This window comes from Rana temporaria, chromosome 1 (assembly GCF_905171775.1).
Source record: "Rana temporaria chromosome 1, aRanTem1.1, whole genome shotgun sequence".
Classification (NCBI taxonomy): Eukaryota; Metazoa; Chordata; class Amphibia; order Anura; family Ranidae; genus Rana; species Rana temporaria.
Genome location: NC_053489.1, coordinates 577,849,624 through 577,875,007, shown reverse-complemented (window position 1 = coordinate 577,875,007; position 25,384 = coordinate 577,849,624). Strand labels below are relative to the sequence as shown.

General features: G+C 41.7%; 1 protein-coding gene across 3 annotated transcripts in view; it reads right to left on the bottom strand.

The window, feature by feature from the left end:
* The window catches only part of LNX1 (ligand of numb-protein X 1), a 282,181-nt gene that overhangs the window by 92,105 nt on the left and 164,692 nt on the right, over positions 1-25,384 (bottom strand). For all 3 annotated transcript variants that reach the window (XM_040334850.1, XM_040334851.1, XM_040334852.1), the window contains one exon: positions 16,958-17,329. In XM_040334850.1, the coding sequence (XP_040190784.1) occupies positions 16,958-17,329 (372 nt within the window). The remainder of the gene's footprint in view (positions 1-16,957; positions 17,330-25,384) is intronic.

Genomic DNA, 25,384 nt, shown 5'->3' with positions numbered 1-25,384 from the left:
CTTAATATATTTATCATTTCCACTTATCATGTACAATAATTGCACATAAGATAAAGAACTGAGGTCTGCTTTAGCTACAGTACAAAGAACCTAGTTTTATCATTGGTTATAGCCTCTTTACGATTACTGGCAGGCTATGTAAAATAAGACAACTGAACATAAAGCACAATGACACAAGGTCAGCTATTTCAACAACACAGAGCTAAACAACGTCATGACACATGAAACATGGAATGCTGTAATACTTTGTCCTGACAAGGCAGAGACAATACAAAGCAGTTTAACAACTGGAGGATATAAAAAAACAAGCACTAGAATAGGACCTGTGACCCTTTATGAACATCCACTGGGCTTCTTAACAAGGAGGAGCTGGCAAGGAGCATGGGGCCTAATACCTCCCCAGGCCACTCTAGTTTTACAAAGGCTGGCAATGAAAGGTAATGAGTGGTTCCTTCAATGCTGCTAATATCAATATATTACAGTACAGCAGCACATGGTCTCTCTTCCCTAGTTTTTGCTACACTTATATGGACTGTTAAAAAAGATCATCATCATATAGCCCTTTATATCACAATCACAAATAGCCTACAAAATACTAACAGAATACAAGAAGATGTAATTGCTTCAGAGATCTAGACTAAAGCCTCATATACACGGCCAGGAATCTCGTTGGGAAAAAGCCGTCGGTTTTCCTGACGAGATTCCTGGCAAGCTTTATTTGCAAAGCCGAGTGTACACACGGCACATTAAAAAAAAAATGCCATTCTTTTGAATGGCAAGAACGCGGTGACGTCATCGACACGACGAGCATGCGCTCGTCACATTCGATGCCGTCGCCGCCATCTTGCTTCACCCTACACTACCCTTGTAAGCTACTGCGCATGTGTCAAAGTCTCATCGAGCATGCGCGGGCTTACCGGAGGACAGGTAAGCTTGTAGCCGCATACACACACACACAGTTTTCTCGTCGGGAAACAGGTCGACGAGAATCCCGATGAGAAAAATAAGAGCAAGTTCTCTATTTTTCTCGTTGAGATTCCCGGCAGTTTTCTCGGCGAGAAAACATACACACAACCGTTTTTCTCGGCAAAAAGCTCTGCCAGTAGTTTTCTTGCCTAGAAAACCGGCCGTGTGTACGAGGCTTAAAACTTAAATATAAATCATACTTTTAAGATAAACTGTATAGATAAGAGAGATTTTTGCAACATTTTGTGACGTTTTCTGTTTTGAGAAAATTACCTTTCATACCCTTTCTTAAACTGTTGATTAAGTTAAGGTACAACCTTCACCATAACTGCCTGTGACACAGTGGCTGTCTTATTTTTAAACTTAGGCCAGGTATGCGTTTACTGAAATTACACTGGTTAAGCAGGAACCGGACAACTTTCAGTATGTATGTACTGCCCTCTGTTGAACAGAAGCCACCACAGGCTTCTGTCGAATAGTCATGCTGGAAAACCAGCTTTTAATCAGCACTTGCAGCCAATTTCTGAAGCACTGATCTGTGTATTCTGACAGGGTGGGGGCCCTTAATACTCCATATACATTGTATAAAATCATATACACATTCCTAGAATTAAAAAAAAATATTAAAAATACTATGTACAATCTGGGAGGAGGGGTTGATATTGTGCCTCATCTTTTAAATCTTTTAAATTTGTTTAGATTTTGCCGATATTGTTACGCTGGCATCTCCTTCTTGTATGCCTTTCTTGCATTGTTTTTATTTTTAGTGCATTCTGCATATTGCATAAAGGCATTTTTACCACTTTGGTATGTCTAGTGTATGTCTAGAGTACACAGTATATACTACATGAACTTATGGTCCCACCTGTATGACTATGTACCTCCCATGAACTCAGTATTCAAATTTTAGCTTGGGGCTCTGTAGTTGAAGTTCGATCTCAAGATGTCCCCCTACCTCTGCTACAATGGAAACCATAAAAAGGCTCAGAGCACTGTACTGAGGGATGCTTGGGGGGGGGGCATAAAAAAACTTTTGTATTAAAGCTATAAATAGATATTTTAGGTTTTACGTTTACATGCTTGGGGACACTGTGGAAGATATTTGAAGGTATGTGTAGGTACCTGTTGGAGCCCGATCTTATACCACTGAGACATGTTTGAATAGATAGTTTAGTACATATTATTTATACTGCCTTGATTAAAGATGGCAGAAAATCTGTAATTTTTTCCATGAGTCCCCCTATCTCCTAAAGCAGTTATGGAGCCTATGCAGCATGTAAGGTCTTCTGGGAAACAGCATCATGAACTGTATACATTTGTTACCCAACAAATGCGTAATGTCTACCACTTAAAGATTTACAATTGACTTTAAGTAATCAGCCACATCTGCGTACCTAGTCCATGCACTAATGCACTGTGGCATAAGCAGAGTGATGTGAATGTAAGCAATCTATCACTAGCTGACCCTAAAAGTTCAGACAAACAAGCAAATTCAAAGGCAATCTCTGTTTGCCTCTGCACGGGACTTTAAGGTGCACTGCTCCGAATCAAAGTTTATATTTTTGGCTATTTTTTTTAAACTCTACCCTATAATTTAAGATGTCTCTCGAGGACCATGCAGCAGGAGAACCATGGTCTCTCAGCCAAAAAATAACATTTTAATAAGTTTAGACTGACTTGAAAGAGTTCAATTTCAACTTATCCAATTTCAGAAATGAAATGTCTTGGCAAGAAAGGAAAGCCAAACCGTTGGTCAGTCTATTATACAAATTCACAGAAAGAGATCAAATCAATGGCAATAACACGCACACAGATTATGTGTGGCAGCGCTTACGGTATATAAAACAATTAAAGTAAGAATAAACATCTCAAAGAAAAATGTAAAAAATTTACAAAAATGTTCCAGTTAGGAGATCAAATAAGTGTTTACCAAGTTCATTAGTGGCAAATGTTGCAATTTTTGGGGATTTTGTTTTCCATTTGTAAGAGTGGAAGCTATTCAGTTTCTAATTTTTAACACACACGTTTATGGGCGTAACTAAAATAACTCAGTAATGCGAAACATAAACTGTTATTTTGTTTTCAATTTTCAAACTATTTAGGTCCCACACAAAAGAACACACAGCACTACATTGAAATGATGGTCAAAGGAAGAGCTGCGCTGTCGTAAGCTAAAATGTGACACTAGTGACAATGAAGTGCTAGATAAATATTAATTAAAATTATGAAACACTGACTGAGTGAAAAAATGTTTATATCTGTAAATGGGTCTGTGAGACCTCAATAAGATAACAAGAAGGGGCTAATTCTTAAATTAGGTAGAAACCTGAAAATAATCAAGTGTATAAATACCAGTCCGTGTGAACTAACCCAAAAAATCCTTAGGAATACAATTAACAAAGCGTAAAAAAAAAAAAAAAAAATGTGAATATAATAAAAAATACTAATGCAGAGTGTCCATATAAACTTAAATGTCCCCAGTGTTCAACTAATCCAATAGTCCAGGAAAAAGTGCTGACAGGATAGTGCCTCCACCAAACAATAACACTTACCAGACTGGGTTCTCTATTGGTAGCATCAATCCATCAGGGTGGTTCAATATTGCATAGAAGATGTCTCAAACAACGTAGCAATTAAGGGTGCACCACATAAAAAAAAGGAAGGGACTAGCATAGCGTAAAACCCTTAAAAATTTAAAAAGTAACACAAAAATGCACACTTACATCGAAGAAGTGAGATAAGGCATATAAATACAATCGACCCGGCCGGCTCTTCGATTCAGCAGCCCGTATCTTCCGGGTCTGGATGTCAGAACGTCGTTCCTCCCAATGTTTTGTCACTAAAGGGACATGGTCACGGATACCATCCTATCCCGTGACCACGTCCCTTTAGTGACAAAACGTTTGACGCTTTGTTAATGGAATTCCTTAGGATTTTTTTGGTTTGTTCACACGAACTGGTATTTATTCACTTGATTATTTTCAGGTTTCTACCTAATTTAGGAATTAACCCCTTCTTGTTATCTTATTGAGGTCTCACTCGTTTACAGATATACATTTTTTTTCACTCAGTCAGTGTTTCATCATTTTAATTGATATTTATCTAGCACTTCATTGTCACTAGTGTCACATTTTAGCTTACGACAGAGCAGCTCTTCTTTGGACCATCATTATTAGTGTTGTATAACATTTTTAGTTGCCGCTTTACCATTTATCGAATCAGTGCAGTACACCTCTCTTTTTCACTACATTGAAATGTTGCATTAAATTGCAATGTGTCTAAATGATTTGGCTGCAGTGCACCTCAATGTACAGAAATAAGTAAGTCCTCCTTCAGTTTTTTTTTTTTTTGCAGTGCACTCCACATTGTGCTTTGTGGTACGTTGCAATGCAGGGGCCTTCTGTAGGTGTGCCGGCATGCAATCCTGAAAGAATGGGACCTCATCACACTAATGCAAGATGCATTACTGCTATGTGAATATTGTACATAGGCCTTTAAGGTAACTGATTAACGATTTTGTCACAGCTTTCAAACCTGGGAAGGCTGCTAATATGCAGATTTGATCTCCTGAATTAGACAACCAGAGTAATCTGCTATCGTTTTGCATTTGTTTGACATATGTTTCCCTTCAAGTGTTCCTTGCTGCATTGACCAGTTATAGGTTGGGGCAGTGGCCACTTGTTTGTATTTTGATTATGTTGGTCAGGCAATGCACTGACATCTTTGGTGCCATAGTGCTATGTGCTGGATGTTCAGTGTGCCCCTGTACCTTTAAGGAAGGGTGGGCTCCTTCCAGGTCTACCTGCCCTCTGCCTATCCATTAAAATGCATATACTCTAATGGTGGAGACTCACTGAATTTAGAGTTATGGACTACAGAAAACAGGGTACCTTGAAGGGGCTTGTAGCTTACGCATGTGTTTGTAAATGTGTGCAGACTAAACCCTGTGTTCTTACTTATTTCCTTATTAATGTGGCTCACTAATGAAATTTAAGCCTCCAAATATTGGTCAAGTAGCCACATAAGGACATATGTAAGGATTTATCTTAAAATACGTAAGGCTTGAGGAATATAGGATGACCAGCCCGCTATTCCCCTTAACCACTTTGAGCCCTCGCTATAGACGAAAGACGTCTACAGCGTGGCGCTCAATTGCCGGGAGGGCGTCCCTGCACAAGCCCCTCCCCGCTCAGTGAGCAGAGAGGGGCTTGTCATCCGCCGGCTCAGCAGAGATCTGCAGACAGATCTCCCGCTGAGCTGGCGGGAGCTGGCAGACTCCGTAGTGACGGAGTCCGCCTAGTGTGAAAGGAGCCTTAAGTGTAAATAGTTCTCTAGTAAAACATTGATGCTGAGGATTACACATCATTAGATATTTATCTACAATATATAATTAAATATCAGTAGTACTGTATATATGCTAACTAATTATGGACAGAGACATCGGATTCCATGTAAATATAGGCCTACTATACAATAGTATTAAGAGTTTGGTTAATCTCTGTTCACTTCAAACATCCAGTCATGTGTTGAAGAATCTCTATTGCTTTAGAAATTCCCCAGCACATGTTTAGAGCTCATGTACAGTATGTTTACTTCTCCTCCACTTTAGTAAATTGTGTCTATTAAATAAAAAACTGCTTTTGTGTAATTAAACTATACAGTTTAAGAGTAATTCTTCAAACTTTCAAGTGGATTAAATGATGATCTCATTGGCAATTAGCTAATGTTTACAGCAATGCGTAAACATTTTTTTTAATAAATACATTTTGAAATTATGCATACCTTTGAAACTAACAAATTAACTAATAAAAATTCAAAAGCCATTATTATTATTTTTTAAGGACAATGGGCCAGATCCACAGTGAGAGTACGCCGGCGTATCTACTGATACGCCGGCGTACTTTCAAATTTCCCGCATTGTATCTTTAGTTTGAATCCTCAAACCAAGATACGATGGCATCTGGGTTTGATCCGACAGGCGTACGGCTTCGTACGCCTTCGGATCGTAGATGCAATACTACGGCGTCCGCTGGGTGGAGTTTGCGTCGTTTTCCGTGTCGGGTATGCAAATTTGCTTTTTCCGACGATCCACGAACGTACGCGCGGCCGTCGCATTCTCTTACGTCGTCTCTAGTCGGCTTTTTCCGGCGTATAGTTAAAGCTGGTATTTTGCGGCGTATAGATAGTATGGCCGTCGTTCCTGCGCCAAAATTTTAATTTTTTTTTGCGTAAGTCGTCCGTTAATCGGGATGGACGTAAGTCAGGTCTAAGTTTTAAAAATGACGTTGTTGCGACGTCATTTCGCGCAATGCACGGCGGGAAATTTCGAAACGGAGCATGTGCAGTTCATTCGGCGCAGGGACGCGCTTCATTTAAATGAATCACGCCCCCTAATCGCTGATTTGAATTCCGCCGCCAGAAATACACTACGCCACTGTAACTTACGGCGCAAATTCTTCCAGGATTCGATTTAAAGCCAGGTAAGATACGGCGGCGTAGCGTATCTCTGATACGCTGCGCCTATCCATTTCTATGTGGATCTGGCCCAATGTGTTTAGCACTATTGCACTATTGGGCATATCTCCATGGAATGATCACAAGCTGATTAAACAATTTCACCTCTGCATTATTACTGAGATTTAGCATGCAATACAAATTGATGGGGAACTTTGACCTATGTGCTATTAAGAACTGCTCTGACTAACAGCGGTTGATGTTACAGATCTCCACTCAGACTCTCATTTGGTAAAAAAATAACATAAATGCTTTAAGGAAATCATCAAGTTGTAATTTAAGATGGTAGGAACAGTCAGAGATTTCCAGAGCACCTGGTTCATCAAAATGACAGCCAATGCTTCAGCTACAAGCTGTAAAGAAATCTTTGGTCCAAAGATGAATTACTACTGATTCTTACAAATCCAAGTTTTGAGCTTTTCTTTTCGGTTATTTATAGCATTTCTTAGTGTTTTAATGTTTCCTAAATTTGCAGTTTTCACTTCTATTATTACCTGAGTTACTATAGGCACCTAAGCAGTGCAAACTTGCCAAAGATCTTTGCTCTTAGCTTTCTGGGTCCATACACCTGCACAGCCCATTAAGGGTTCTACTCTCTGATTGAAATTAAATTGATGTATTCTTATAGTGGAGAATACGGCAAAAGACAATGGAACACCAAGAACTCAAAAGCAGGTGAGAACAAAGCTAGGAATCACGGTAGAGAAGATCTCACAGCTGGAGACACGAAGAGGTCTCCAAGTCAGCTCTCTAGACACTAATGGTTGTTGTTGTTGTTGGATGATTGAAAGGCAAAATCCTGCCAAATGTACCACAAACAATATTTTTTAAATCAAATATACTCAGCCAAACGGTTTAGTACACACATCAGGAGCACCAAAAGATTGGCGCTGTGGGGAGGACCTGGCAGCAGTGGGAAGAATATTTATACACTATCCAGCAGCCAGACATTGGACATACTTCATTGTAATGAAGTACACAAAAACTTTATTTTAAGATTACAATACCAGAGGTGCATTATGTCTCTGGGTTCGAATCGCAAAAAATAAATAAAAAAATGTAACTAAAGACTTCAGCTTTAAAGTATATGTATACCCTAAACTTTTTACATTTATGGATAGCGTAAGGAAGAGTTAAAATGCCTGACAGTTTCGTTTTCGTTTACCATTGTGAAATTTTTATTTACTTCCTGTAAATCTCCAAAAATGTGGAAAATTTGATTTTCCTCCTGCCCCTGAAACAGGTGTCCTCATTGAAAGATCTCCTTTTACGTCTCATTCTGGCAACACCTTAAAATTTTTGGATTTCCCTCACTTTATTTTTAAACTACAATACAAATTTGAAAGAGGGAAGCTATAGGCTAGGTAGGTGTAGTTCCGCTATGTTTAATTTTTTGACCATGCTTATCCGGTTCTAGTCTTTTGTATACTATTATAATCCTATGGTGTACATCCAGTTCACCATTGTAGATGCATACAATGGTTTGAAAACTTGAATAAAACCTTTCGAATGAGAACATTTTAAAAGAGGTCTCTAATTATTACCTACTCTAAACAAAATGAAATAAAAATGTTTTATCTCGTAATACACTTGAACTATTTCAGGATACCAGCTTTGCCACAGCTGGCTGCAGACATTCACAAGAGGGCGCTGCTTTGAATCTATGATATGTAAATGCTCTATGAAGGATAGGCAGGAGGTAGGGGAAATTAATAGATTTTATGGAGCCATTTTCCTATTGCTTTCTTTATTGTCTCTGATTTCAGTACCAAAAACTTTGCTGATCTCTGAAGCCTCGTACACACGACCAAGGAACTTGACGGGCGAAACACATCGTTTTCCTCGTCGAGTTCCTTGTTAGGCTGTCGAGGAACTCGACAAGGCAAGTTTCTCCATTCCTGTCGAGGAAATAGAGAACTTGCTCTCTTTTTGGTTCGACGGGATCCTCGACAGTTTCCTCATCGAAAAATGTACACACGCCAGGTTTCCTCTGCAAAAAAAAAATCCCAGCAAGTTTCTTGCTGGTTTTTGCTGAGAAACTCGGTCGTGTGTACGAGGCCTGAGACTAAAAACGAACATTTGGCAGTTTAATTTTTTTTTCACAGACAACATTGTGGTTATTCATAAATTGCATTGAGGATATGTTTTGTGGCCACAGATCCAAATAGTACTCAGTGAATTTCTTTAATGTTGACTGCCATGATGAAGGGGTTGTGATGTTACCAAACAGCCTTCCAGTAATTAGTGCTTCTCTGAAGACAATAGGATGACTGAAATTAATATGAATGCTTTAACTGCAAACCTGACCCTATATAATTAACATGAATCACTTCCCTGATAAGAGTACAACAAAAGTATGTAAACATCAAGCTGAAATCCCACATTCCATTATAGCAATGAACACATAAGTCACATGAGGTAAACAAAAAAGCCAACACAGTGTAAACTGCAATGCATACTTTAATTACAAATTAAGGGCGGGAGTACTGGATTCTGTCCCACTCTCACATCTAACAATAGCATATAAAAAATGGAATGTGCTTTATAGGCAATGCATTTTGAGCTTCTTAACTCCATAACTAAGCTTGCATATTCAAAATCTGAGGATACAAAATCAGAGGCAGAGGAAATTAAATGATTAATTGACCAGGTATGTGGGCAAGAAGTTCAGTACGGATGCTCTGTTTCAAGTCATCGCACAGTTTTAATGTCTCATTTTATCTTATGAACCTGTGATTATAAAGCTGAACTCCGGATAAACGATTTTGTCTAAATACAAGAGCCATTCTTACTTCAGTCTTGGTGTTCTTTGTGTATTTCTTTCAGTTCTGTGCAGTAATCCAGTGTGAAACTTTACCTCCGTACAGGAGCTTCCAGTAATAAAGACCGGTCACTGCTGCTCTCTCTACTTATACAGGGTGACTGGTCTTGTCTCCGCCCCCCCCCCCCCCCGTTTCAACAGGCAGCCTGCTGTGGGTCGGCTTTCTGGGTCCCTCCATCTGCTGTCTACACAGGCTATGTACAGTACAGTGATGATGTCACTATCACTTTATAGGGCAATCACCCGTTTTGCAATGGCATTTAGTGCATACAAAGTGAATTTATATCCTTTATGGCTTTTGAATAAAGTAAACTTTTTTGGGCCTTCGAATTCAACTCATTCACACAGGGCATTTTTCCTGCCGCTTTTAGGAGCTTCAGGCATTTTTTTTAACAGCTTAAAAACACCTCTCTATGTTATTCTATGTGTCCATGCACACATAGGGGCAGATTCACAAAGATCTGCCCCGGCACAGCGTATCTGAGCTACGCTACGCCGCCGTAACTTACTTTTTTTGGTTTGAATCCTGGAAGAATTCGCGCCGTAAGTTACGGCGGCGTAGTGTATCTCTTGCGGCGTAACGGCGCCTAATTCAAATCAGCGAGTAGTGGGGCGTGTTTCATTTAAATGAAGCGCGTCCCCGCTCCGAACGAACTGCGCATGCGCCGTCCCTAAATTTCTCGCCGTGCATTGCGCTAAATGACGTCGCAAGGACGTCATTGTTTTGACGTGGACGTAAATTACGTCCATCCTGATTCACGGACGACTTACGCAAACGAAAAAAAAAAAATTCAAATAAAACGCGGGAACGACGCCCATACTTAACATAGCATGTTTAACTATACGCCACCAAACAGCAGCTTTAACTATACGCCAAAAAAAGCCGACTAGAGACGACGTAAAAGAATGTGGCAGCCACTCGTACGTTCATGGATCGTCGGAAATAGCTAATTTGCATACTCGACGCGGATTACGACGGGAACACCACCCAGCGGACGCCGAAGAATTGCATCTTAGATCCGAAGGCGTACGAAGACGTACGCCTGTTGGATCTAACCCAGATGCCGCCATATCTTGTTTTGAGGATTCAAAACAAAGATACGACGCGGGAAATTTGAAAGTACGCCGGCGTATCAGTAGATACGCCGGCGTACTCGCTTTGTGGATCTGCCCCATAGGCTTTTAGGAGATTTTAGTGGCATTTTCAAGCTGCAAAAGAAAAATGTATTACCATACAATATATACTGGATAGCTAATATCTGTGTGCTTTTGTGAGCACAAAAGTAGCACTGAAAATAGTGACTGAAGCCAAGGGCCCCCAAGCTGCTACTTTGTCAGGGGCCCATTTGGCTTTAATCTAGTTCTCTGAAGGATCACACAAAGCAACTTATTCCATCTATCATTTTACAACATAAGTTTGAACTGAAGATTTAACCTGCTGGGAAAATAGCGCTTCAACACAATCCAGATTCCAGAACACCTGCTTAAGAATTTTGTTCCTGCTCTGATGTATCAATAACCTTGAGATTGCTGTACTCAGCATACCCAGTAGGAAATGATTTATAAAGTGAAGAGAAAACTTTCCAATTCTAATGTTTTATCCGGGAGCTGATTCATGATCATATTGTAAAGTACATCTAAAATTATGTTCTTGTCATTGTCTGAAGAGTGTTCATAGCACTGTACTGCAGGCCTTGAAAGAACTCTAGTGAGCGTAGTTTCAGTCAGAACACGAGGAAACCCTGGAACTGTGCTTTAAATATAATTAAAGCGTGCCTTCATAAATTTTTCATCTTTCCATCTATTAAATCTTCTGCCCTTTAGATAGACAAAACATTTTATTTCTGCCAGTAAATACCTTATATAGCCCACTTCCAACCTAACTTAACTACTCTTGCTTAACCTCCTGATTACTACATAACTGGTCATAATAGCTGCATCCAGTGTCCAGCCACAATGTCATGGCTGGGATGTCATCAGGTGACCCAGAGAGGGGAAAAAGAGAAGAATGTGACACCATACCTGCTCCACAGCAGCGCTGCTGAAGAGGTTTATAGTGGTTAATGGTGTTACAGACATAGAAGGCAGAGTGTCAGTCTTAGCAATCAAAAAATGTAACATTTCCAAATAAAACATCTCCAATACAAAAAAAAAAAATGTAATACAGATACTGTACACTGATGTCTAACATTTTTCAAATCCTCTGGGTACCGGAGTTTCCTCCCGCACTCCAAAGACATGATGCTAATAGGTTATCTGGCTCCTGTCTAAATTGGAACTAGTATGTGTATGTACAGTATGAATGTGAGTCAGAGACCTTGAATTGTAAACTCCTTGAGTGCAGGGACTGATGTGAATGTACAATATATACAGTATGTAAAGTGCCGCGTAAAGTGTTGGCACTATATAAGTACCTGTAATAAATAAATTATAACATTTAAAAATAAAATTATAAAATAAATAAATAAAATAGAAAAGATCAGATCATTAAATAATCCACAGTCCTTGGATGTGCTCAGAATGTTAACTATCTCTGACCATCTTTTGCAGCATGTTCACAGTCCCTGACCATCTCCTTTACACAGTCCCTGACCATTTCTTGCAGCACCTCCACGGTCCTTGTTCATCTTTCAGCACGTCTGCAGTCTTTGAAAATCTATTGCAGTATACACACAGTCTCTGACCATCTACTGCAGCACGTCTACAGTTTGACCATCTCCTACAGCATGTCCACAGAGACTCACTGTCTTTTGACGCATGTTCCAAATCTATGACTGTGTCCTGTGGATATTCACTGTCTTCACAGAACATCTGCATTCTCTGACTGTGTTTGTCTCTAGCAACATATCTTTATGTTATCCTGGGTATTCCCTGTGTTTCCCTTGTAAAGCACTTTCAGGAAGCTACCTTTAACCATTAGCTTACCGCCCCGCCGTCAAATGACGGCGGGACGTTAAGCCCTTCACCTTCCCGAGCCAATAGGGGGCGTGCGCACCCGCCGTGTCACTGGGAACCCGATGCATGCGCCCGATGCACTTAAAGCAACTTAAAGTAGTTGTGAAATTCAGTAGCGTAAAAACGTTTTCTCAAGTAAATAAATCTAATCATATAATACATCCACATTTCTTTTAATAAAAAAAAAATGTGCCTGTAATGTATTTTCTAGCCTATTAAAGAAAGGGTCACATGATTTTTGAATGTTCCCAAGACCTGATGATGGGTGTGTACTCAGTGGGGCATATACGACATTGGAGCAAATGGCGTTTGCCGACAAGTGCCCGCATTTCCAAAGGCCTCAAACACAAGCAGCAAACCCGGCAGCTACACAGGGGGGAGGAGCTGCTGTAGCAGAGGAGTGGCTGGAAGGCAATCCGCTGTCACTGAGGGCACAAGGGATGGGCGAAGCTTTGTTCTGACAAACAAAAGGTACAGGCACGCTGTGCTCTTGAACAGCGTGCCTGTACAAACAGCAGGATGACACAAGATGTAAACTGACCATGCTAGCATGAATTGGCTGCCATGTTTAGCATGGTCAAATTACTCTATGAAGGAGGGACACAGGCAGGATCAGCCAGGTATTAAGGAAAAACAGCAGGCATAATAGTGACATTAGAGAGCACATTAATGAACATTAAAGTGGTAGTGACGTTTAAAAACTCCCCCCCCCGGCAAAGTAATGGCATAATATGCTAGTAAGCATTGCACACCTTTACCCGGTCTTCCTTCTGGGTACGCAGCTCCATCTGTTTGAATGGCTGATTGGCGATGCTGTCACTCCTGCGCATGCACAAGGGAGCCACAGCCATGGCACAACACTTTGAACGAATGGCATGCCGTCCCTTCAGAGTGCAGTGCACATGGACTGGTGACATCACTGGCCACACAAGTAGCGAATAGGTCCTAAATGGTGCACAGTTAGGAGATATTCCTTGTACCTACAGGTAAGCTTTAGTATATGCAGCGTTTACTATCGCTTATAAAAGCCAGTAACATGATTAGTCAGGTTCTGCTACATTGTGAAATTTCAGCCACTAGGGGCTGGATGGGTGGTTTATAAATTACAGGAGAACGAGGACAAAAGGCAGGACCTCATGTACAGTATGTAGTGTGACATGGGTTTGTTAATTACAAAGTGGTTGAATAGATTAAAAAATATTTTAGTGGGTAAAACAGATCATATACATGAATTATACTTGTGTATTCAGCTGTTTGGCAGACATTTAAAGTCAGACCAAACTGTATGAATTCTAAGTCCTATTTTTAAAGACTTCCTATCTCTTGCAGGGACCATTCTAGCAAAGCATTATGGTAAGTAATGAAGAGGCATAGGGAGTTTGGAAAGTTTTTTGTCCATTGCCTTAGCATACAAAACTCTATTGCACTAAAATAAAAACATCATTGTACATTAAGCAAAACCTTGTTAGCCTATAATCTCCCTTACATTCCGTATATTACTACTATAATGAAATACATTAGTAGTTTATGTGAATGCAACTGTGCAGGGATGACATTTCTGCGATCCCACTTTTAGGAAAATCTCTTAAAGCAAAGCATGATTCCTAAGTTCCCCAATGACTGCATGGTCTCTCTGGCCTTTTGGTAACCTCAGTGACTCTGCAAAGAGGCACCACATATAAGCTGCATAATCACTTTCAGGTGTTGTACTCTACAAATTACAAATGCCTTCTTGGCAACTTGTCAGAGACTGCTGGAGTCAATGGTGAGCAGAATGAATGGCTGTGATGGCAGTGATAGATATAACAAGAGAGCCCCACCGGGCCTGCTTTATGTCGCTGCCTGGACAGCTTTCATGAGAGTAGGAATTTTATAATTGCATAGCTAAGTAAGTGTCAGAAAACCAGATCCCAATAGTTTTTCAGCTTTCATTTCTCCCCTATACTTGGCAGAGTTAAAGTTTTAAATGTCTTATATTAAATAAGAAGTCTGGATCCTTAAGCCAGGATAACAGTAAGATTAGGCTTGCAATGTGGAAATGTATATATAGATACAGAACGAGACACAGCTGTTCAAGTGAAACCATGTTTTATAAGCAGAGACTAACTATATTATGAAAATCTCTGATGTCAACAACTCAACTGATCATCCATTATTTTTGGATCACCAATAAATTCCATTAAACCAAATGTTGTCATTGACAGAATATTTTTATATCTTGTAACCCCATTGGAATGACTTAAATCACTGCCCTGCAACAATCACAACACATGGAATAGTAGGAAGCAAAGAACAATGGTAACATACATATTATCATACTATATTTTAATTGAGATTTCATAAGACACATTAGAAAATAAAAAATAAAAACAACTATCTGCCACTCTGGCCTCCCAAACTCTAAAGCTCTATTGCTCTGGGAACTTCCATTGATGGAATCAATGATATCCTATCAATTTTCCTACATAGAGATAGTGAACTATTCATGGAAAAAACTGAAACTGGCGCTGCAGTCATGATGATGGTTTTGAACTAATAAAAATATATTCTGATGACCCCCCAATTTTACACTAGAGTCCGAGGTTGAGGTGACGGATCCACTAATCTCAATGCACGATTTATACACTTCAGACCAATCAACATGACATACAAGCAGCAGAGCTTGGGAAGAATTGTAATTAAGACAAAATTATGAACTTGAGACAAAAGAAAACACACACGATCTGACTCATTATTGTGAGATGCTCAGCTTGCTTTATGAAAGTCACTAAAATCCTGCCAAAATGTTAGAAAACCAAAATCTGACATAAGAAAGACTATTAGATATAACTGAAGACATGAGCAGATGTTACATTTCATACAGAATGATTCAATGCAGATTTTGAAGACAATGAGGTGGGGGGGGGGGGGGGGTGGAGTGTGATCACAGAGATCTGTAATGCATTAACAAAGTTACATTTAAAATTTAGTATGATGTAGAAAGATAGAATTTGTTCTTCCACGTTATCCTCCAGCATACAGTAATCTTTTATTGCATGCTACATTTGCTTAGGAATAGCCCAACATGGGTACATAAGTGCCTACACAAGTGTTAAGGTGGGTAGACAAATGATCATGGTTATTACTGAAATATAGAGCCAAAAAGCAGAACATTCCAACAATACATAAGGCTTATATGTCTTGATATACTAGTGCTGCTAATCCTAAATTAAGACCCTAAATGTAGGTTTGCCACAGCTCTAGGACCCCCAAATTTTTACTATTGTTGCTATTCTGGGGACCCTTTCTGATATCTCCAAGGAAAGTTCAAATATGGCAAGCTCTGAATAATCTTACCCTGCAGGGGGTTCTGGAACACAGGATGAATCATTTTAATCTATATTAACTGTATTCTAAAATGTAAGAGCACTGGTCAAAGCAACCAAATACACAATTTGCTTGTCTAGCCCCAGTTCATTAACTAAAAAAAAGTCCTTTATTACCTTCCATAGACAATGAGAATATGCAATGCATTTAACAAGGCACTTTTTTTAAAATAACATATTAGAACTAGTCTGGGCAGCTATATATTTATATACTAAGATATTGGTGCTTAATAGATGAAGTTTAGTCACTTCTAAAAAAAAAGGACAATCATAAGATCTTGACAACTTTGGTGCATAAACTATGAATATAAAGTAACTTAAACTGTTAATGGAAATTCTGTGTTTTCACCTGTACTTGCAATATGGAAAATCAAAAAATAGATTAAAAGTTTCTTAATCTGAAAATTACCGTAAAAGAAAGGTATGGCCAAAGCTTTTTGGACAAACTTCTCTTCTGAGTCACATTTATTTGTGCTCTCCTGTGACCCAGAATCAGCCGATGGAGGGTTAAAGTCCATTGTCGGCTGACGTCACAGAGCCGCTCCAGGCTCTGCAAGGATTCCAACAATAATGTTAGGATCCACCCAGATGCATGACCAGAAACTGGCTCAGTCTCTCAGCACACCACTGAGAGCCTGAGCCAGCTGCTCCCGCTCCCTTCCCAGCCTGGCTCTCCAGTGAGCGCTGAAGGGGCAGAGCACAGAGTGATGACTGACAATCACTGCTCTCCACTCAGAGCAGATTGAGAACGTGCTGTCCTCTGGCCACTGCAAGTACCGTTATTTGACCCTTCAGGTGGGTCCCATTGTTTAGCCTGCAGAGCACTATGGTTCCTTCCACCAGCTTGTATGTCCTGTAGCCGGTGGTTGAAACTACAGAGTTGTAGGGAAACAGGTTTTCCACACACCGTGATTGTGAAATACATGTAGTGTTCAGGGATCAACTTTCAACACATGGGCTACTGGTAAGGTAGGTATATTCACTCCTATTTTACAGGCATGCTTTTTTGGATACAAATAACCCTGTGCTGGCAGGGGTGACTATTGTTTTTTTTTAAATGCTGGCTATCAATATCCTGTTAAAAGTATGGCACTCCTGATTAATCGTTACTAATGTTTGATAGAACAATACCTGTGTAGTCCATAATTATGAGGAATTTTGGTATATTCTTTGTTGGTGTCCCTATTTGTAAGACATATCATATCTTTAAAAATATACTTAACTAGGGAGCCTTCCACCTTACATTGTGTTACGGGGGCAAGCACATTTTTTAATTTAATTCACTTTCAGAAACCAGTCTGATAAATTATTATCAGATAATTGGAATGTTACGAACCTGTATTAGCTGAGCAGCAATCTCTGGTGTCCCATTACGCACATCATGACCATTGATACATAAAACTCGATCGTTCTCTTGCAGATAACCATCCCGAGCAGCAACACCTCCTTCCAGCAAGTTAAAAATAAATATTCCTGGCTCATCCCGTTTGCGGACAAGCTTCATTCCGAGCTGCACGTCTTGACTGCTTTTGCTCAGGACAACATGGATGCTGTCATCCCGGGAGGTTTGTGGATCAATATTGATGCCATTGCTCCTACATTTGTATCTTTGCTCCCTGAGAACTGTAAGCTTCAACACCTGGCAGGGCTGTCTGAGTATGGAAAGTGCATAAGTGTGAGGTACATTGCTGATGTCGATGCCATTAACCTACAAAACACAAGATTGGGAGAAGAATTATTGTAACATATTAATGTAGATTATTAAAGACCTTTGTAACAGAGCAATTACTAACTGCTGGCATCATTTCCAGCTAAATTAATTGTTTTATTTGACAATATAATTTAGGCTTACTTAAAAAGTCTCCCTTCATGTCGCCTGTCTACTGGCCATCTCTTTCCACAACTTGGTGGATTCCCTGCATTCTTTGCAGGTTCTCTTTTGCTGTTTACCTTAAATTTCTAAGGACTACATATCCCATGGTACTTTGCTGTTTGCAAGACATAATTACTGTAATGACTCCGCCTCTTGAAACCCCTCCTCTCAGCACCTCTGTAGTTCAGAAGACAGGCTCTGTGAAATGTATGACACATCCCTGCCTACTCACAGGGCATAGTGAATATGAGTCACAGAATTCACTAAGTTTACAAACTTCAAGATCATTTAGATTAATCAGAGTAGGCTAGACATAGTTGAAATACAGTGTGGAAAGAAATATATGATTTTAAATTCTGACCACAGATACGCTTTAAAGTATAACTAAAGGCAAAACTTTTGTTTTAGTTTTGGATGGAGTGAAGGATTAGAACACCTGTCAGTTTGGGTTGTCCCCAGAACAGTAATAGAAGGGAAATATTCCAATGGTGACACTAGTTCTGATGCCTTGGATAGCCCCCAGAGGATTTGCCTAATTTGCAGGGATTTAACTTCCTGTTTTGGCTATAGGACAGGAAGTGAAGATAAATCTCTCCAATGGGACAAAAAAATGATCTATGAGTGTTAACAGCAGTTGCTGGTACAGAGAAAAGCTGCTCAACTCACCCTTACCCTTGTGCCCTCTCCGCCATTCACAAAACTGGCGTTACTACTCTACCAAAACACATACATTTCTGTAAATGGGCGGTGGAAATCCTGTCATTCGACAGCTCCTCTTTCATCCACAGAATAGTGTGAGAATAGTAATATGAGTTTTTTCGAATAGCAGAGAAGGCAGAAGATGGCAGACAAGGGGCATAACTTCTCTCAGTAGCTGCTCAGGAATATCAAAGCTTAGTGAAGTAGAAGCTGGAGGTAAGCAGCTGCCTGCAGGTAATGGGATACACACCATTACACATTACTAATGTGTTTGGCTTTTTATCCCAACAAAATAAACATTGGCCCGGATTCAGGTAGATTTGCCTCTTATTTGCGGAGGCGCAGGGCAGCGTTTTTGCCCTGCGCCCCCGCAAATTTACTGCGCTACCCGCGATTCACGGAGCAGTAGCTCCGTAAATTGCGTGTGCGCTGTGTAAACTTGCCCTGCATAAGGGCGCCTAATGTAAATGATCCCGTAGGGGGCGGGAATCATTTAAATTAGGCGCGCTCCCGCGCCGAGCGTAGAGCGCATGCTCGGTCGGGAAACTTTCCCGACGTGCATTGCGGCAAATGACGTCGCAAGGACGTCATTTGCTTCAAAGTGAACGTGAATGGCGTCCAGCGCCATTCACGAATCACTTACGCAAACGACGTAGATTTCAAATATCGCGACGCGGGAACGACGGGTATCCTTTAGCATTGGCTGCGCGTGCTATTAGGATGTGCAACCTTACGCGAAACCCGACGTACGCAAACTACGTAAATTGCGTACGCAGGGCTCGCGCAACGTTGTGAATCGGTGTTAGTATGCAATTTGCATACTATACACTGAGCACAATGGGAGCGCCCCCTAGCGGTCATCGCTAGAATGCAGCCTAAGATATGCGTGGCATAAGAGCCTTATGCCACGCAGATGGTTACACAGGCGCAATTGCTACTTGAATCTGGGCCAGTAGCTTTAAGCCTCACACTGCAGCGGGTCCTGCAGGTTGCATTTGCTGTGGGCATAGCAGCCTAATCATTTGAATGGGCTGCTGTACCTGCGGGAAACACAGGAAAAAAGTCCCTGAACCGTTTTAAAAAAAATGCACCACATTTTCCAATGTATAGGGGTGCCATTAAGAATTAACGTGTCTGCGAACAAGCAGCGCATTTTACCTGCAGGTCGAGGAATGTGTGCAATTTACACATGTTCCCTGACCTTCTATAGTGTGTACCTAGGCTAAAATGATATTAAACCCAACTTTGGAACTTTGCCCTATAGTAAGGTTTGTAAAATGTAAACTTGGTAACTACCTTTAAACATTTAAATCTGAGCCATTTAGGAGATTTTTCGCGGCTCCAGACAATGGCATCACTTGCGCACATGTATTAAATTCTGGAAAATCATTCTATTAAATATCGGAATAGACTTTTCTTTAGATGTCGTTTTGTTTTGTTTTTTTGTCTTTAATAAATCGTAAATCCCATTTTTTAAACAGCTTCTGTATAAATTCTTAACTTCACTTTTAAATAGGCAGCATTCAAAGATTTTCTGATATTGACATGGAGAATGGCTCAGAAAATCGATCTGTCAGTGCTGATCCCTGTTCTCAACCTTAACTAGTTCACTTCAACTTTTAACTCACCTGAACCCATACCGTCATACTTTCCACATATATTTAACTTTGAAATTAGCTAAGTACTTCTCATTTCTCAGATGACTATATCACAGAAAATCCGAGTAGTCAGCAATTTGGGTAAAGATACAAAGCCTTGCATACTAGAATGATTAGAAGAAGGTTTTTATGGCTTAAAATCCCATGAAAAACATGATGAATTATGATAAAATATTACATATTTCAGGAAAAACCAGATGAACTTTATTTTCTTCTTTAGTGAGTTAAATGTCTTTTGGCAGAGGCTACATGCCAGGCATTTATTTAGAATGTATATTTAAACTGTGAATTCCTTACATTAGTGGTAACATATGTGTGGAGAAATCAATTAAGCAATACAAAGTGTAACTAAATGAAACAGGAGCACCAACAGTAGTTAGGGAGACTTCAAATTCCCAACAAAAGGACTTGGGTTTCCCAATTATGATGAGAGATTTAAGCATTATTCAAGCGGAACTTTACTCTCTCAATTAACATTAACTATTTTAAGCTTTATACTGCTTGCCTTAGTAAATACATAAGAAAGAATATTATATTTACTTGTTTGAACCTTTTTTTTTATTCCTTCAGTTGTTTTCTAAAAACATGACCAAAAAAAACACTACAGCGCTGACACTGTGCCCATCCTATAGTGATAAAATTTCATATACCAGGTTAAAAAAGAATTATTGAAAGATGAAGACTGATGAAGGAGGTGTGGTTAAAGCGGATCTCCACTCTAAAGTGGAGTCCCGCTGATCGGAACCCTCCCCCCCTCCGGTGTCACATTTGACACCTTTCAGGGGGGAGGGGGGTGCAGATACCTGTCTACAGACAGGTATCTGCACCCACTTCCGGCCCTACGATACGGGCAAAGGACGGGTTTTTTCCTTCCTTCCCGTCCGTCCCCCCGTTGTATGCTGGGAACACTCGGCTCCCAGCACACAGCGGGAGCCAATCGGCGGGCGCAGCGCGACTCGCGCATGCGCCGTAGGGAACCGGGCAGTGAAGCCGGAGCGCTTCACTTCCTGGTTCCCTCACCGAGGATGGAGGGGGGAGCAGCAGGGTGACGAGCGATCGGCTCGTCATCTGCTGCGATCACCGCTGGACTCCAGGACAGGTAAGTGTCCTTATATTAAAAGTCAGCAGCTGCAGTATTTGTAGCTGCTGGCTTTTAATATATTTTTCCCGTGGCACATCCGCTTTAAGCTTCCGAAAGGGTTCCGATTGGCTTACACAGAAATTGGACTGACAGCTCCTCTCACTACTCCAAGGACACATTGGGCCAGATTCACGTATATGGGCGTATCTTTGTGCGGGCGTAGCGTATCCTATTTACGCTACGCCGCCGCAACTTAGACAGTCAAGTGCAGTATTCACAAAGCACTTGCTCCGTAAGTTGTTGTGGCGGCGTAGCGTAAATGGGCCGGCGTAAGCCAGTGTAATTCAAAGTAGGCTGGTAGGGGGCTTGTTGTATTGAAATTAATCGTGACCCCGCGTAAATGACTCGCCTAACAAACGGCGCATGCGCGCGCATGCTCAGTATCACGTAAAATTTTCTCCCTAACTTACGCCGGCTCAATGCTTAGTCGACATGAACGTAACCTATGCCCATCCCCATTCACGTTCGACTTACGCAAACGACGTAAAATACGACGCTGTTCCGACGTTTCCGACGTCCATACCTAACATGACTTACCCCTGCTTTATGAGGGGTAAAGTTACGCCGGTCGGACGCCTTACGTAAACAGCGTATTTTAATACGCCGGGCGCAAGTACGTTTGTGAATCGGCGTATCTAGCCAATTTACATATTCGACGCGGAAATATAAGGAAGCGCCACCTAGCGGCCAGCGTAAATATGCACCTAAGATACGACGGCGTAAGAGACTTACGTCAGTCGTATCTTAGAGAAATTCTGGCGTATCTGATTCTTTGAATCAGGCGCCGAGATACGACGCCTCAGGCCCCATACACACCATAGAATCCATCCGCAGATAAATCCCATCAAATGGGTTTCAGCGGATAGATCCTATGGTGTGTACACGCCAGCGGATCTTTATCCGCGGATATATCTCCCCTGGGATGGATTCCAGCAGATCGGATATTCGCTGACATGCACAACAAATCCATCTGCTGGAATCCATCCATCTGGTCTGTACAGACTCACCGAATCCATCCGTCCGAAGGGATCCCCCGCATGCGTCGTAATGATTTGACGCATGCGTGGAATTCCTTATATGACAGCGTCGCGCACGTCGCCGCGTCATAATCGCGGCGACGGCGCGACACGTCATCGCAAGAGGATTTCGGCGCGGATTTCAATGCGATGGTGAGTACACACCATCGCATGAAAATCCGCCGAAATCCACGAGAGGATTTATCCGCGGAAACGGTCCGCTGGACCGTATTCGCGGATAAATTCTATCGTGTGTATGGGGCCTCACATTTGGACTTATGACGGCGTATCTGGAGATACGCCGTGGGAAATCCTTTGTGAATCTGGCCCATTGTCATTGGGTGGACATCTGATTTCTGCATATAGTATCACGGCCAAACACAGGGCAGCCTAACCCCAGTCTCCCTGCACTGACTCCAGGCTCTTCTTGCTCCCCACCACAGCCGGCTTTCTTCCCCACCAAGGACTACCAAACAGCTCCCAGCTCATTACAATCCACTGCGGACTGTCATCCTCTCTCTCCCCCTTACCCGCTTGTAAGTTCCAGTTGTTTTATATGGTATTTTACTTAATAAATTGTGCTACACTATGCCGGTTTGGTACTTTCTTCCCCTCGCTTTCTGGTTTCTAGTTTAAGTCAAAATTATGTCATATATCCCGGGAGTCTTCATGGGCATTTTTTATCTTTTATCAGCTAAGCACACCCTCTTGTCTGCATGACTGAGCTAACGGAAAATGGATTCAATTAAGTAAATGCCACATAGATCATGTTCTCTTAGTCAAGATGGCTGTGGCTAGAAATACTAGGGAGGGAGGCAGGTTTTTCAACAAAATAAAGCATGAAGACATGGGTGGATGGGTGAGTTTGCTTTGAATTTTTTTAAATGAATTAAATATGTATTGTATGCATGAATGTGGATAGGGTTGTCCCGATACCGAGCATTTGCGCGAGTACTTGTACTCGCGCAAATGCTCCCGATGCCTTTGCCGATACCTGGCTGGGATGGGAGAGAGGAAGGGCGGAGAGCAGAGCGGTGCGGTGAGCGAGTCCTCGGGCGGGTAAGCTTGCAGGGGGCAGCCGCATCGGCGACCGGAGCCGTCACATTCGGTAACAGAAGTGACGCTCCGTGTTGCTGTTACAGTCAGTGCTTTGAAAATCCCAACTCCCATCTTGGTACACCCTGCACTCGGCCACAGTATGCTAGCAGCAGACATCTTGTTACACCCAGCCTATGTAGTTCTGTGCTGCTTTATTGAGGCCGAGTGCAGGGTGTACCAAGATGGGCGTCGCAGAGGCAGCATATAAAAATATATCCTCTTGTGCCCATAAGTGCCATCCAGCCAGTGCCCATCCAGCCATCAGTGTGTGCCACCTATCAGTGCCCAGCCATCAGTGTGTGCCACCTATCAGTGCTCATCACTCAGTGCCAGCCAGTGTGTTCCACCTATCAGTGCTCATCACTCAGTGTCAGCCAGTCAGTGCCACCTATCAGTGAGTGCCACCTATCAGTGCCCAGCCATCAGTGTGTGCCACTTATCAGTGCTCACTCAGTCAGTGGCACCTATCAGTAATGCATAATCAGTGCCAAAAAAGTATCGGTGAGTACTTGAAAAAAAGTATCGGTACTTGTACTCGGTCTTAAAAAAGTGGTATCGGGACAACCCTAGTTACGGACCTTAGATTGTAAGCTCTTTGAGGGCAGGGACTGATGTATAATATATTTTTGATGTGAATATACAATATACGGTATACCGTATTGTCAAAAGTATTGGGACATCTGCCTTTACACGCACGTAAACTTTAATGGCATCCCAGTCTTAGTCCGTAGGGTTCAATATTGAGTTGGCCCACCCTTTGCAGCTATAACAACTTCAACTCATGCGCACAATGTTTAGGAGTGTGTCTATGGTAATATTTGAGAGGCGGATTTGTAAAGGTCAGGCACTGATGTTGAAACTGGCTCGCAGTCTCCCCTCTAATTCATCCCAAAAGTGTTCAGGTCCGGACTTAGAGCAGGTCAAGTTCCTCCACCCTAAACTCGCTCATCCATATCTTTATGGACCTTGTTTTGTGCACTGGTTCTAATCATTTGATGGGGGGAGGCTTATAGTGTGGGGTTGTTTTTCAGGGGTTGGGCTTGGCCCCTTAGTTCCAGTGAAGGTAACTCTCAGCATACCAAGACATTTTGGACAATTTCATGCTCCTAACTTTGGGGGAAGAGTTTGGGGATGGCTACTTCCTGTTCCAACATGGCTGCGCACCAGTGCACAAAAAAGGGCCATAAAGACATGTATGAGTGATTTTGGGTGGAGGAACATGACTGGCCTGCACAGAGTTCTGACCTTAACCCGATAGAACACCTTTGGGATGAATAAGTCAGTGCCTGACCTCACAAATGCGCTTCTGGAAGAATGGTCAAACAATCCCATAGACACACTCCTAAACCTTGTGGACAGCCTTCCCAGAAGAGTTGAAGCTGTTATAACTACAAAGGTTGGACCAACTCAATATTGTACCCTACGGACTAAGACTGGGATGCAGGGCCGGACTTGGAAAAAAAAAAAACAGCCCTGAAAATAATTTTAGAACAGCACCATAGGACTATTATATCAGCCCAACAGCATAACATCATTATTTTCTTGTTCATAAAAGGGAAATCCATGCATTTTAAAGCACATCTGAATAATGTATTATACTCTCCAGTGCCCATCAAATGCAGCCTCATCAGTGCGCACCAAATGCAGCTAATCAGTGCCCACCAAATGCAGCTAATTAGTGCCCACCAAATGCAGCCTCAATGTGCCCATCAATGCAGCCTCACTGTGATCATCAATGCAGCCACACTGTGCCCACCAATGCAGCCTCACTGTGCCCATCAATGCAGCCACACTGTGCCCACCAAATGCTGCGTATTAGTGCCCATCAAATGCAGCTTATCAGTGTCCATCAAATGCAGCCTCATCAGTGTCCATCAAATGCAGCCTCATCAGTGTCCATAAAATGCACCCTCATCAGTGTCCATAAAATGCACCCTCATCAGTGTCCATCAAATGTAGCCTCATTGTGCCCATCAATGCAGACTCACTGTGCCCATCAATGCAGCCTCACGGTGCCCATCAATATAGCCTCGTTTTGCCCATCAATGCAGACTCACTGTGTCCATAAAATCCAGACTCACCAGTGCCTGGATTACACATAGCGGGGATCTCCTGCTGTGTCACAGAGCTTGGGGCCACTGTAACAAAGTCCTGCCTCCTAGACTGGCTCCTATGATACATGTCACACTGATTAAATTTCCCAGAATTGGATCAGTGTCTCATCTATTACAGGAGCCAGTCTAGGAGGTAGGACGCTGAAAATTTATAAACCCAAGCT